Source organism: Dipodomys ordii, unplaced genomic scaffold (genome assembly GCF_000151885.1).
Source record: "Dipodomys ordii isolate 6190 unplaced genomic scaffold, Dord_2.0 Scaffold11, whole genome shotgun sequence".
NCBI classification, from domain to species: domain Eukaryota; kingdom Metazoa; phylum Chordata; class Mammalia; order Rodentia; family Heteromyidae; genus Dipodomys; species Dipodomys ordii.
In genome coordinates this window covers 9245192-9259190 of record NW_012267227.1, presented here as the reverse complement: position 1 = coordinate 9259190, position 13999 = coordinate 9245192, and the positions used below count along the sequence as shown (strand labels likewise).

Sequence of the window (13999 nt, the reverse complement as noted above, 5' to 3'; positions counted from 1 at the left end):
AGCCTCACTACTCTAGAGGAGGTTTAGATCTGGAAGATCACAGTTTAAAGCCGACCCAGGGAGAAAGTTCTCTAGATTCCATCCCCAAAGTAACCAGCAAAATATGGGCTGGAGGACATGGGTCAAGTGGTAGAGCCCCATCTGACCAAGAAAACATAAGGCCTTGAGTTCAAACCCCTCCCCATGGTTGCATTCTAGGCACTAATCTTTCTCTTAAACTTAGAACAAAGCTACTCATTCTCATGATCGCCAGTTCAGTAAAATAAAGTCCAGCTTTTGAGTTTCTCAAAAGTTTATTTTGATAATTACCTGTTCTTTTTACCGTATCTCTTTTTTCTACTATATATGTATATTTCCTGATGCCACCTTCCCCACTGTATATTCTATAGCTCTTAACCTGTGATGCGAATTAACAAATACAATTACTTGTGAATTTTTGACAAAAAGAAATTTGATGGCATATCTCTAGGGATATCTAATTTTCTTTTTAAAAAATATTATTCTTGTAACACTCATATGTATCTTTAATTTGTTGTAACAAAGCCTTACAGACAAGTGCAAATAGTAAATCCTCTTTTGCAACCCAGAACTCATTATTGAGCATGAGTTTCGGTACATGTAAGAAGGAATATGATTCCTACAATAGTTGGCAGTGATAGGGGGTGTATTTTTAACTCATTCAGGTTGGCTTGGAGAATCAAGTTGATGTATAAGCTAAAAAAAATAAATATTCGTGGTAGAATCCAGTGAATAACAAACTCAAAGATATACAATTCACCTTAAAGAAGCACTCATTGATAATTTAATCTCCGTAGTTAAATTATATAAGTCATGTAGCTTCTATGGCATAAATTGTTATTCTCAAAGAACGATGTTAAAAATTGAGCCTATATCATAATTCAGTACTATGAAAAATAAAGTGGGCAAGATAGCCCACATGAGAGCTAAGAAAAGCTACAATTTTCTGCACCCACATTTATTTTTGAGTGTCATTCAGGATATGTATGTACGTATGTATATTCTATGTTGTTATTCCTTCAAGAATACCAAATACCATGATGCTAAGGTGTGGGATAAATTACTAAGATATGAGGGTAAAATAGGATTAGATTCTATATTGCACATTTCTTTCTTGTATGCATATTTTATCTTTCACATTTATCATAAGCTGTGCTTTCAATTTTCAGAGCTTTTGTTACAGCCCACATGAAACCAAGTTTCCTTGAGAGAAGAAATAGAATTGAATGCTGGATGCTTTTGACATTATCAATGATGCTATTATCCAGAGTTGAAAAGAAAGTCTTTAAGCATAAAGCTGGCACAATTCAATCTGTTCTAACTGTTTATCAGTGTACCTAATTAAATCTTGTCTCCTTAGTGCTTAGAAATCAGAATTGCTGGTAGAAGGTATTCCTTTCTTGGGAAAAAAAACCCCACAAACTAGAATCAAGTGAGAAGGTTGACTTGTTCAATCAATGTGCCATGAAAGGGGGGAGCCACTTGCATCTCTGCTTTCATGTATAATACTAAGGCTTACCAACCAGGAATCAGTATTTTATGTCCAGTATCCTAGCTACCTAGGAAGCTGAGATCTGGAGGGTTGTAGTTCAAAGCTAGACCAGGCAGAAAAATCTTTGAGTTTCTATATCCAAAATAACCAGCAAAATGGTAGAGTAGAGGCATGGCTCAGGCAGTCAAACATCAGCCATATACAAAGGAGCAGTGACACACACACACACACAGAAATTCAGATATAAAAGAACATTTTGTCTGGATTATGGCATTTTAGGGGCTGAAATCAATGTGGGCAGGTTGAGGGACAGAAGGAAGCTTTTTTGTTCTCCTAGATCATTATAATTTTTCAAGTAATCCCTTTTTGTTAATAAAATTATCTCAGTTTAAGCATATTCTACTTATTCTAGTGGTTCAAATGGAGGCCCTTGTGTCTTTGCTTTCCAATACTTGGAAATTATACTTTGCATTTTGCACTCTCAAGGTGGGAGAAATTATCCACAATCCCATGGAAAGACACATTCTAGACACTCCGTTCATGAATGAAAAGGTTGATCAAAAGGCTGAAATTGTTTTCTGCTTCAGGTAGCATTTGTGGGTGCTCTCTACTCTTTTTCATAGCTAGAAGAATGACTTTTAGTTGCTGACCTTAGATAGGCTGTGGTGGATGCTGTCCAAAAAGAAATGTGTTCATTACCTGACTTAGGTAACTATAATCCCTCTGTACATCACCTTTATAATAATTTTAAAAAGAAGATAGGCTGTGATGTAAATGAACTTGTTGCTGTTTTTTAAAGCACTTTATACTTTTTTTTGTCTTTCAGGCACTTCTCATGCCTGTCGTCAAAATATATGTGCCCTGGTGTCCCTGCAGTCATGAGTACTTTGCTGGCAAATATAAATGCTTTCTACGCTCACACAACAATTTCAACAAACATCCAGGTTTCTGCCTCAGATCGATTTGCTGCTACTAACTTTGGTGTGAGTGTATATATATATTTTTTTAACATTAAAATTTCTAACAGCTTCCAGGGGGATTCATTTTCAAGGGCCTTTACAACCAGTAACTCTCCCAAATCTTTTTGCAAAAAGGGGTAGCTGGGGGAATTTATCTTACTATAATAGGTTGTAGCATTTATATTACTGTAATAGATTGTAGCTCAAAGTTCATTGGTTTCTGTGAAATAACTTGATTTAACAGCCAAGATGAATCTTCATTGGTTGAATCTCTGTCACTGGGAGATCTTTTCCAGGACTTTGTTGGGAATTGTGCATGCATGCAAATTTAGTGTTTACCATTTCATATTCACTAGTCTTCTGGAAAGTGACTTTGGCTGCCTTCCCTGGAGTTTGAATGGCTCCATTTGCATCACCCATTGGTTTCTATGGTTGGTAATGGCAACAGTTCATCTTCCAAGTAAAAAGGAGTAGGTATAGAAATAGCCCAAGAGAATTACTTCTACCTTATTAAAGTGTATACCTGAACTATTTGAAGACATCAAAAGCATATTTTAAAAGGAGAAACCTAGGTCTTCTAAGACGTCTGTCTGCCACACACATCAATAAAACTCACTCTTTCCAAGTATAATAAAATTAAAATCAAAATTGGTTCAAGACTGGAAATGGGATGTAAATTAGTTTTAATTGCCCAGTAAAGTGAGAAGAATCAAAACTAAGAATCAGTGGAGATGGAAAAGGGAGAATTTATATCAGAGTTTTTCAGGCCATAAAATCCACAGTAAAACCAGCACTTGTTGTCTTTGAAGACATAGCCAGTGAAGGAAAAGAGAAAAGCATCCAGGGGAAAAAAAACTTATATCCATTGTAAAAAAAAAAAAAAAAGTGCTTTCTAAGACCACATAGTTATTTTTCCCATTGCCCTTCCAATTTGTTTCATTGAGTATGTGTGTGCGTGTATACATATATAAATATATATATATATATATATGCTTTTTTTCAGTTGAGTCTGTGGTCAAAAATCAAATTTTGGGATATGTATCCTAGAATAGAAAGATTTGAGGCACAGAAATTAAAAGAAAGACACGCTAATCAGAAAGGAAATCTGCCTCTGTTTTCTTCTTCTTCTTTTTTTTAATCTGAAACTGGGACTCAAACCAACCTCAAAGGGCTGGGTATTTTCTTTTTTAATTTTTATGTTCTAAAAAAAAAGTTTGTTTTTTACTCTTGTTCTCTTTTTTCCCTTTCCTTCACATGAGTGAGGTGTGTGAGTTTGAGTTAGAATCAACCAGAGGAAAATGTAACTGCCATGAACCAGAGGAGAAAGTTATTGACAAATTAAAAGAAACATTAATAGTAGTAAGCCCTTGGGGGATGGGAGCGATGGGTTTGAATTTTTATTGTAATTTAGCAAGTTTCTCAGTCATCTAAACCTCAGTCTGCTCAATGATGGTAATAAATTTGCTTCTAATGTGTTCTCAAATGTATGATGAAGATAAAATGAGGTTGACAAATGATGAGAATGACTCAGGCCTATAATCCTAGCTACTCACGAAGCTGACATCCAAGGATTGCAACTTGCAGCCAGCCCAGACAGGAGGTCTATGAGACTTTCATCCCCAGTTAACCAACAAAAAGCCAGAAGTGGAGCTGTGCTCAAATGGTAGAGTAAAATTTGACTTGAACAGAAATGCTCAAGCCCTAAATTCAAGCTCTAGTACCAGAACATGGGTGTGTTCACACTCACACATGTACACACACACACACACACACACAGTGATTTAGTGTATAAAAAGAGAGAGTTCAAGAATTATATAAAAAATTTTGTTTCTCCTGCCCTACTTATACTGTAATCAATACCTCTGCAGCTACTTCTGTTAGACAGATTGACTCTTGCAGGACCTGGAAATTCCTTAGGCAGTTAAACAAAATACTGTTGAGGCCATGTTTCAGATTTCAGGGAAGTTTTATTGTCAAATTCTCATCTCAGTAACAGAACCCTTGCTCTTAGAATTTTACCTGTAATCTAAAGCTTTATTTGTTATAAAGTTGTTTGGCTTCTAATATCCTGTCGGTTTACATTGCTGAAAATAAGCCAGTCTTATGGAACACTGAGCTATTCTACCTCTGAGAAAGATGATGTGGTGATATGATTAATATCGGTCATGAAAGCTCCCTGGAGGAAAATTAGATATTTTGCTCTTTTGCTTCATGCTGACCCAGAGAAGGAAAAGCAGATTGGTTTTAGTACATTTGAGGTTTCATAGGCAATATGGTTATAACAAACTTCATTTTGTGAATCAAATCACTTCTTGTAGCAAAGGGTCAAAAAACAAATGGGGTCTTCAAACTACAGCTTCATAAATTAGTGATTTGGCATGTGGATTTGTGTTTTTCTCTATTAAAAAGAACACTGTTTGCCGAGTCAAGTATGTTAAATATAACAGTTTCAACTTCACTGTGGAGCTGCAGGATTTTATTCAGCTACTGAAGCCGTTAAGTTGGGACACAGTAATGATTATGTTGGCCCTTCTTTATCCTTCTCCAAGGCAGTAACATTGACATGTTAGATCTCCAAATCAAAGCAGTAAAGGAAACTTTCTAACTGGTGATAATTGTAAAACAAATCTTTAAGAAAAAATAAGTTCCTTGTGCTAAAAAATAAAAAAAATCAGACTCTTTGTAGGTGAATACTACTTTTCAGGCATGATCTGGTTGAAAGTGCTCAAGAACAAAGAGAAAAAGATTGAGTCTTGAGTGTCAGGAAGAGGAGATAGGCAAGGTTTTCTGAAGAAAGCACATAGAGAACCTTTGTAAAAGTCATCAAAAACATTCAGTGTTATGAAATGTAAATTCTTTCAGAAAGAAATGGGAAAAGAAATGAGAGCATTGGAATTAGTCAGCCAATGGATGTTGTTAAGGCAAACAGGTGAGATTTTCGTGGATTATTGAGCAGTTACATAGACAGTTGACTAGAATAGAGTTTATTCACAAAAATGTAATGTGGGAGGTGGGGGATGGGAAGGGATGGGAAGGGGAAACAAAGGAGGAGGCAACAATGCTTGATAAGAAATGTACTCATTACCTTGCCCATGTAATTATAACCCCTCTGTATGGTATTTTCACAATAAAAAATGTAATGTAATATATAGTTACTAATAATATACAATATAATACATGTTCTAAAATCAAGGTTTTAAAGAAATCATGTAATTGAATAGTGTCTATGATAGAATGCTACACAACTCTAGAAAATAATTCCAACATTAAAGCTATACACACAAACACTCACCTACACTCATATATAAGGTCACATACACACATACACACTTAGAAATAAAACTAGAAGGAAATGTGTCACAATGCCAATGATGCAACCAGCTGATAAGAATACAGATTTTTGTTGATAATAATTTCCTACCATGTTATCATACTCGTGTGTCTGTGTGTGTGTGTGTGTGTGTGTGTGTGTGTGTGTGTAAATGGAAATAGGAAATGAGGGAATGAATGGGTTGGGATAGATGGAAGGAGAATGCTGTAAGAGGTGACACTAATCAAGATGCATTGCACACACAAATGGAAATGTTGAGTTGAAATCTCTTTGTGCAACAATTTAACAATGATAAAATAATGATCAGAAAAGACAGGAAGAAGTAAAGATGCAAAAGAAGTTCTAAAAGTGTGTATATACCAGCCTGCTTGTTAAGTAAATAGAATGAAAGACGTAAGTGTGAGAAAGACTGGATCTTTAGGTCAACATCAGATGACTGAGAGCTTTTAATAGTCATTGAGATGTTTGGACTTCAGATGTGACATATAAACAGGATTTCTGATTGAGGAAGATCACAGAGCAAAGATGTCCTGGGAAGAGACAGAATGTGTCTGAGATAGAGTGCACTTGCAGTAACAAACCATCCTGGCAACTTTAAGTAAAAACTTAATTATTTATAATATTATCCAAAAGACAGGCGAAAGCTCCCTCTGTCCTAATTCTCAAAAATATCAAAATAAAATGGATTGTGAGAGAAGGTGTACCCTTTCTTACGAACATGAAGGTAGAGAATCAGGAGACTTCCTATGTTACTAGTACAACTGTGTTTTCAAAACCACAAAGCTAATGACAGGAAAACAACTTGACTTCTACATTTGACTAAGCTGCAGCAGTTCATATCTGCTTCCCAGTTGTTGAAGTCAGTACACATGCATCTACTAGTCATGAGCTAACAAGTCTGTTGGGAATGCATAACATAAGTATGGTGTTTAGTGTGTCAGTCAAAATGAGTTACCCGGTCCTTGGTATTGAGCACAGAAGGAAACTGCTAAGAGGATGAATGTGCTAATCCTGGTAAGGCAGTGTGGTACTGAGTCTAAACATTGGTTCAGAGGGGAAAAATACTAGAGCTGATGGGACAAGAGAGCAGGGGTGTGGGAGACAGCTTGGAAAGAGATTGTTTGCCAAACCCTGGTCTCATTCTGATCAAGTAGCTAAAATCTAAATCTTGGTAACTGTCAATACTTTGTATTATTATCATTGGTTTCTCTCCTTCTATACATAGGGGGAGCTTACCTAATACAAAGAACTGAATAATGGGGTAGTGCCTGATGTTGTGCCATATGCCTCTGAGCAACCATTTTAATCATCCATTCATCTTCTGTTAGTCCTCAAATGGTGTCATGCAGAGAAGTAGACCTCCTTCGTTCTTGCAAAGCCAATCTCCACCCTAGTTAAATGGAAATAAGGCTAAGTCAGATTACATCTCAAGCTGTCCCTGCTGTTTAAAGAATCTGCCTGAAAATTCAATCGGCGGCACACTTTTAATTTCCCATCATCTGATATTGTTTGGGCTTTGGGGATGATAACCCCAGAAGTTTTCTCTGTGGTGCTTTATGTTCCTTGCATGTAAAATTTCCAGCTGGAATCTGAAGCGCAAGGTGGGGAGACCAAGTGCGGGGTGGGTATCCTTCGAAATTATTGTCAGCTGCATGAAACAAACTCCAATAAATAAACTTAACTAAATGAGATCCTTTTCCCCTATGTAATGTAAAATCAAGAGGTAAGGAATTCAGTACTAATGTAGCAGCTCAGGGTCACAGTGTTTTCAAAAGTGGCTAGACAGGTGTAGGACAAGAACAGAAGGTTCTTTTAGCACTGTTTTTGGTGTTTTAAGGGTGTGTGTATGTGTGCAATGTGTTGGTGTCAATACTGAGGCTCCAGTGTAGAGCCTGAGCACTCTACTCTGCTTTAGCTATTTTTGCTTAAGGCAGATGCTGTACCACTTGTGCCACAGCTCCACTTCTGGCTTTTTGCTGACCAAGTGGAGGTAAGAATCTCTTGGGTTTGTCAGTCTGGGCTGGCTTTGAACCTTGATCCCTAGATCTCAGCCTCTTGTGTAGCTAGGATTACAGATGTGAGCTAACAATGCCTGGCCTGACTCCACTGTCTTTAAAGTTATGACACAGGTTCTACCTCATGGAATCAGAGTTGAGGACAGGAAAAGAGTAAAGAAACATAATGAATGAGAGGGGGGGGGAAAGCTGAAAGCCATGCTTAACACAGACTCCTACAGTGAATATTACCTGTTGAACATTTATTTAAGATATTTTTATATAATTATTCATTTTAATATGCTAGTCACCTTAATTAGATGTACATATATACATGTTTATATACATATATACATACATATCTATACACACATACACACACACATCATACTACCTAGACTGTGCTATTTGGCAGGTCGAGGAAGAAAAATTGTCCAGGAAGGTAAACATTTCTCTGGGGTCATATTAGACATAGGAGATTGCATTAGTAAGGAACAATGGATAGTGGGCAAGCAGTCAGCACAGCTGGCCCCAGTGTATATAATAGGGTCAATGCTTTGGGCCACAGCCTGGTTGATCATCTCAGCTGTCTTGATGATTTGTTCCAATCACAGAGGTCACACAAAGCATCCAGAGACATGGCATGAATCACTGTAAGAATGACTCGTAAAGTCATCTGAATGATTAGCTCCACTGTAGCCCTAAATTGATTATGTAGTGGGTCTTTTATTTACTTTATATTACTCTCTAGATGGAGAACCACCGATCCATATGGGTGAAAGGAAGAAGTTAATAAAGGACTTGCATTGGTTGTCTTGTCCCTTGGGAAGCCCGTGTGTGTGTGTGTGTGTGTGTGTGTGTGTGTGTGTGTGTGTGTGTGTGTGTGTGTGTGTGTGTGTGTGTGTGTGTGTGTGTGTAAGAAAGAGAGAGGGGGGAGGGGGAAACAAGTTGGGGGAGAGAAAACACTAAGACATTAAACCCATCTGTATTTGTTGGGAGAGAGTCTTAACTTGCTTAACAAGTCAGTTCCTTCCAAAATGCAACTTGGTCCTTATAGAATATTAATGAAGGCAGAGACCTCTCTCTATCCTAGTTTTCCTCTTAGTTGTGTTTTGTTGTGTGACTTTTTTTGAGATTACTTTTTTTTAAATAAGGAAACTAAGGTTCAGAAAAGTGAGTGTCTACCTATTGATTTGTGCATATGGCTTTGAAATACTTTATATTCACCATCTCTCAATCCTTCCGTCAGGAAGACATTTCAACACTGATTCAGTACAGACAACAGTGACAATCTTGGGGACTTGATTTTTATACCACTTTCAGCACTAAATCACAGATATCACTTAAAAGCAACTGATCCTGTTAGAAGATTGTCTTCATTTCCTTCCAGAAGGAAAAAATGGTTTTGAAAATTGTTTTTGACACAAAATAATGACTGTTTCCATATTCATAGATAAGTCTTAAAAATCAGTAATTCATTTTCTGAGGGCTTGGACTGCTACTTGGGAATTGACTGAGGGTGGGGTGGGGTGTACTTTCTGTTGACATATTACATTGTTATGAATCATTGCATACAGATGAATATGATGGCAATTCATTTGTTGGAGCTCTGTTTCTAGAACACAACCTCTGTGTACTTTGCTAACTATTATACTTTATTCATTATAGAAAGGTAGTGTGACTTCTTGGGTGGAGAATAGATTTGATGTCAGAGTGGCCTGAGTTGAAATCACCACTATGCCACATGCTAGCTACTATAACCTTAAACAAGCCCTTGGCATCTTTGACCCTTCCATTCAATAAATGGGAACAATAACTCATACAGAATCATTATGATATCAACCTTTAGAGTTCATTCATTTCCATATCTCTATTTTATGTTCTGTTGGTACAGAGGGAAAAATTCATAAAGCTGCTGGACCAGTTACATAACTCTTTAAGAATTGATCTATCCAAGTATAGGGTAAGTACAAAATTATCTTCCTACAGGTGAACTGTTGTATGGTGCTTCAAGTAGTTTCTTGTCATGTTGTAAAATGACCCATTCTATATGGAAAGGTCAGCACATTGACTTCAGTTCCTATAAGACCAGAAGTCATCTTGTTGGACTCCTTTACTGTTCAGGAGCATAATACCAATTAAGCCTACAGCAATAACAATATAGGGTATGTGTGTTTAACTTAGTTTTAAAAATAGCCATCATAGCCGGGTGCCGGTGGCTCATACCTGTAATCCTACTCAGGCAGCTAAGATCTGAGGATTGCAGTTTAAAGCCAGCCCAGGCAGGAAAGTCCGTGAGACTCTTATCTCCAGTAAACCACTAGAAAACCAGGAGTGGCACTGTGGCTCAAGTGATAGAGCGCTCTCCTTGAGCTGAAGAGCACAAGGACAGCACCTAAACCCAGAGTTCAAGCTCCACGACCAACAGAAAAAAAATAGCCGTCATATATAATGATATTCATCTTATCCAGGAAGTAGACATGTGGCTAAGTCCTCATTTTAGAAACTATGCATGTTACTGAGTAAGATAATCTACTGGTATGTCCCCAGCTTCTGAGATTCTCCATTGGGATTTGCAATTCTCTTCTCCTAGATCAATCAGTAATACATCACTACAATATGCTCATTCAAAGATGTCCATTGTCAACAATTCTATTATTTCCCCTCCAAGTGAAATACATGCATGTTTCATCACGTGCATTACAAATACAATGCTCAAAGTATTTCTGAATAAAGTATTTATAAGAAATGGTGAACAAATTTTCATATATCTACTATCCCTGCTTCTTTTAATAGCAAAGAAGCAAATATACTTTATGCACAAGGTTAACAATTTTCAACACTGCAATAATAATGTTTTGTACATTTTTATTAAATCATGAAGATTGAAAGGAGGTATGATGAAAAAGGGAATTAATTGTTCTACATGTTCTACCTTCCATACTTTTTGTAATACGAAATATTTTTAAAACTCTTTTAGGAATATTACTTAAATGATAGGTAGCCTGTTACTCATTTTTTCCATAGTAAGCTGGCTTCAGTTTATTTTCTCACTGAATGACAACTGTACTCATTTTCTGTTTATAATTTACCAGGAAAACTTTCCTGCAAGCAACAGTGAAAGACTGCAAGACCTGAAATCAACAGTTGATCTGCTAACCAGCATCACCTTCTTTAGACTGAAGGTATCTCCATTTACTTCTCTCATTGTCACAGTATACCATAAGAACTTTCTTTTCCTCTTCTTTCGATCCATATTCTCCATACTCCAGAGCTAAATGAATCTGCCAACATAAGGTATATTAAAGAAAGGATTTTCCTAGACAGTTAAAGTACTATCATGCCTTTGGCTCCAATTTAGTTTTAAATTTATCTTAAAGCTCTCTCACTGTGGACTTGGCACTTTAAAAAAATCCCAAAGAATGGTAAATGGAAGTAGAGCCTACTTATTTTAGCTTTAAGTCAAATGTTTTGCTGACTTTTCCTTGTAAGAGAGGAGTTAATTATCTCCCTCACCCAATTGTGTTTCTGTTTTCAACGTTAGTAACTTTATGGATGGCACATACACACACACACATACACACACACACACCCACACACACCCACCCACACACACACACACACACACACACACACACCACTGTACTATGTTTAAGAAAATAATTTATGATCGCACAACCTTTTCATGCATTTAAGAATGTAATTTATCTGTCAGGTACTAGAGCTTCAGAGCCCCCCAAAAGCCAGCATGGTGGTCAAGGACTGCGTCCGAGCATGCCTGGATTCTACATACAAGTATATTTTCGACAATTGCCATGAACTGTATTCTCAGCTCATAGACCCGGTAAGAAAACATGTGTCTTTTGCAATCTTCCATTTTCTGTGTCTATCATCCTGATAACAAATGGGAAAGCACAGTCATTTAATTTCAGATTAACATCAGGTTTGAGAATTTTGATACCATTCCATCATTGCACTTTGGGATACATGAATGAATTTGCTCCTGACAATAACTTATGTAATCTGGGCATATATTAATTGTGTAGTGTTTTTCAGAAGAGGAATCAGGTTTAGAATTAAGTGGTTTGCTCAAGGTCACAGAGTGACAGATTAGATGTTGAGATTCCCAATTCCTCTTTATATATCCCTCACTAATTTTGCATCACTTCTTGAATCATTTTACCTCATAAAAGTGATGGATGGGGACTTTTTTTTTAATAGAACTAAGATGGTAAAGTTATTTTAAAATGTTAATTTGGTGGCAAGAAAGATTTCAAAACTACACGAGACAAGACAGGAAGTAAATCAACCATGCATCTACCTACCAGCTAGATGACTAAATGTTAACATTTAGCAAAGCCACTAAATAGGCCACAACAATTGACATTACACCTAGCACTTGTGAATTCCGTCCTCCTCCCTTCCTTTTCTGAGATGAACTTGAACATTTTGCACATGTGTTCCATGAACCTGAGTTCAATGTGACCTTCAGTAAACTGCCTGTTGACACACTGATGCCTTAGTCCTCTAGAGTTGTTTGTCATTTCCTTATTAATTCATAGTTAATTCTAAAATGCATTCCAAATACTCCTGCTTTACAGTATATATGGATTTTATGCATTACTTCCATCTTTTATGACATGTTACTCAAGAGTTTTGGAATGTACACTATTATGTTTTATAAAATTGGTATTTAGAGTGCCAGTCCTAGACTTGAACTTGGGGCCTGGGTGCTATCCCTTAGCTTTCGCACTCAAGGCTGAGCACTCTATCACTTGAATCACAGCTCCACTTCTGGCTTTTTTCTTGTTGGCGGCTTATTGGAGATAGGAATCTCACAGGCTTTCTTCACTGGGCTGACTTTAGACCAGGATGCTTAGACCTCAGCCTCCTGAGTAGCTAGGATTGCAGGTATGAGTAACCAGTGCCCAGCCATTGAGGTTGCTTTCTAATGTCTATTACTTCTTTTCTTTTCTGAAAAACATAGTTCTAGTAGATATTGGAAACTTCGATTTCACAAAAAAAATTTTTGATTACTTAAGTAGGAAAAGTTCTAAAAATCAAATGTCAGGAGAAGGCAAATGGGACTATAATCTGGGTTTCAAGCTAGATTTCATATAGTATTATATCAATAATTCTTCTGCCTAATGTGAAAAGTAAAACTTAAAGCTGGAATTTGGTGGCATGTATGAAAACTATAAGTTGATCACAAGGCCTCAAGAGAATCAGAGTATAACAAATCGTTTGATAAAATTATGGTGAAAATTGTAAGGACTTCAAATTATTTCCTTTACTGGTGATCAATAAGGCTGAAAATAATAAAACAAATGTTTTAGAAATTAAGGTATGAAGTTTTGATTTGTCTCAAAAAAAAACCATCTCAAGAGTCACTACGAGTTTTATATAGAGACTTTGTATGATCAGATTTGTGTTCATAAAAACAGATCTGACTGAACCAGAGGCCAATGACACACCTGTGTTCCTAGCTACTCAGGAGGCTGAGACTTAGAAAATCACAGTTCAAAGCCAGCATGGACAGAAAAGTCCAGGAGACTTCATCTTTAATCAGCCAGCAAAGTTCCAGACTGGAGGCATGGCTCAAGTGGTAGAGCACTATTGTGAGCCAGAAAGCTGAGTGAGAGTACAGGTCTCTGAGTTCAAGCCCTTGTGCTTATACATACATATATATAAACACAAGATGAATCTGACTACAGAAAGGAGACTTCATTGGAAGGGCATGATAGAAGTAAAGAGAATAGTTAATGGGATATTGGGATAATGTGACTAAATATCCTAATGGAATCTTGTTCTTTCTAAAAGAAAGTCATTTACCAAAATCTGCTCTATCGCTTTCATCTGTGTTGAGTAAGAATAATTCATAGAGCAAGATTAGCACCTTCTCTTTTAAATAACACTTGCCAGTCTGGGGATCCTAGACAAGTCTATGTGCTTATTGAAAAATGTAAAGAGCTATTTTCAGTATATTTTTTAAAAAATCCAACAGGACTCATACATGTGTATGAAAGTAATGTTTAAAATCATGTTTCTTTCATTTTGGCTGAAATTATATTAAGTCAGCATAAGCACACTAGTCACTTGGTGCCAATTGTAAGCAAGAGCTTGACTTTGGTATCTCTGAAGGACAAAACCATGAGAAAATAGGCGTTTTGCTTAACTGATAGAGTATGAAAGAAAAAGAAATAGA

At 36.7% G+C, this 13999-nt stretch overlaps 1 protein-coding gene across 1 annotated transcript in view; it reads left to right on the top strand.

Annotated features, from left to right (window-relative positions):
- Unc13c (unc-13 homolog C (C. elegans)) overlaps positions 1-13999 on the top strand; it is a 276186-nt gene that overhangs the window by 137142 nt on the left and 125045 nt on the right. Inside the window, exons 13-16 of the mRNA XM_013010022.1 lie at positions 2337-2493; positions 9689-9757; positions 10890-10979; positions 11510-11638. Coding sequence (XP_012865476.1) covers positions 2337-2493; positions 9689-9757; positions 10890-10979; positions 11510-11638 — 445 coding nt within the window. The remainder of the gene's footprint in view (positions 1-2336; positions 2494-9688; positions 9758-10889; positions 10980-11509; positions 11639-13999) is intronic.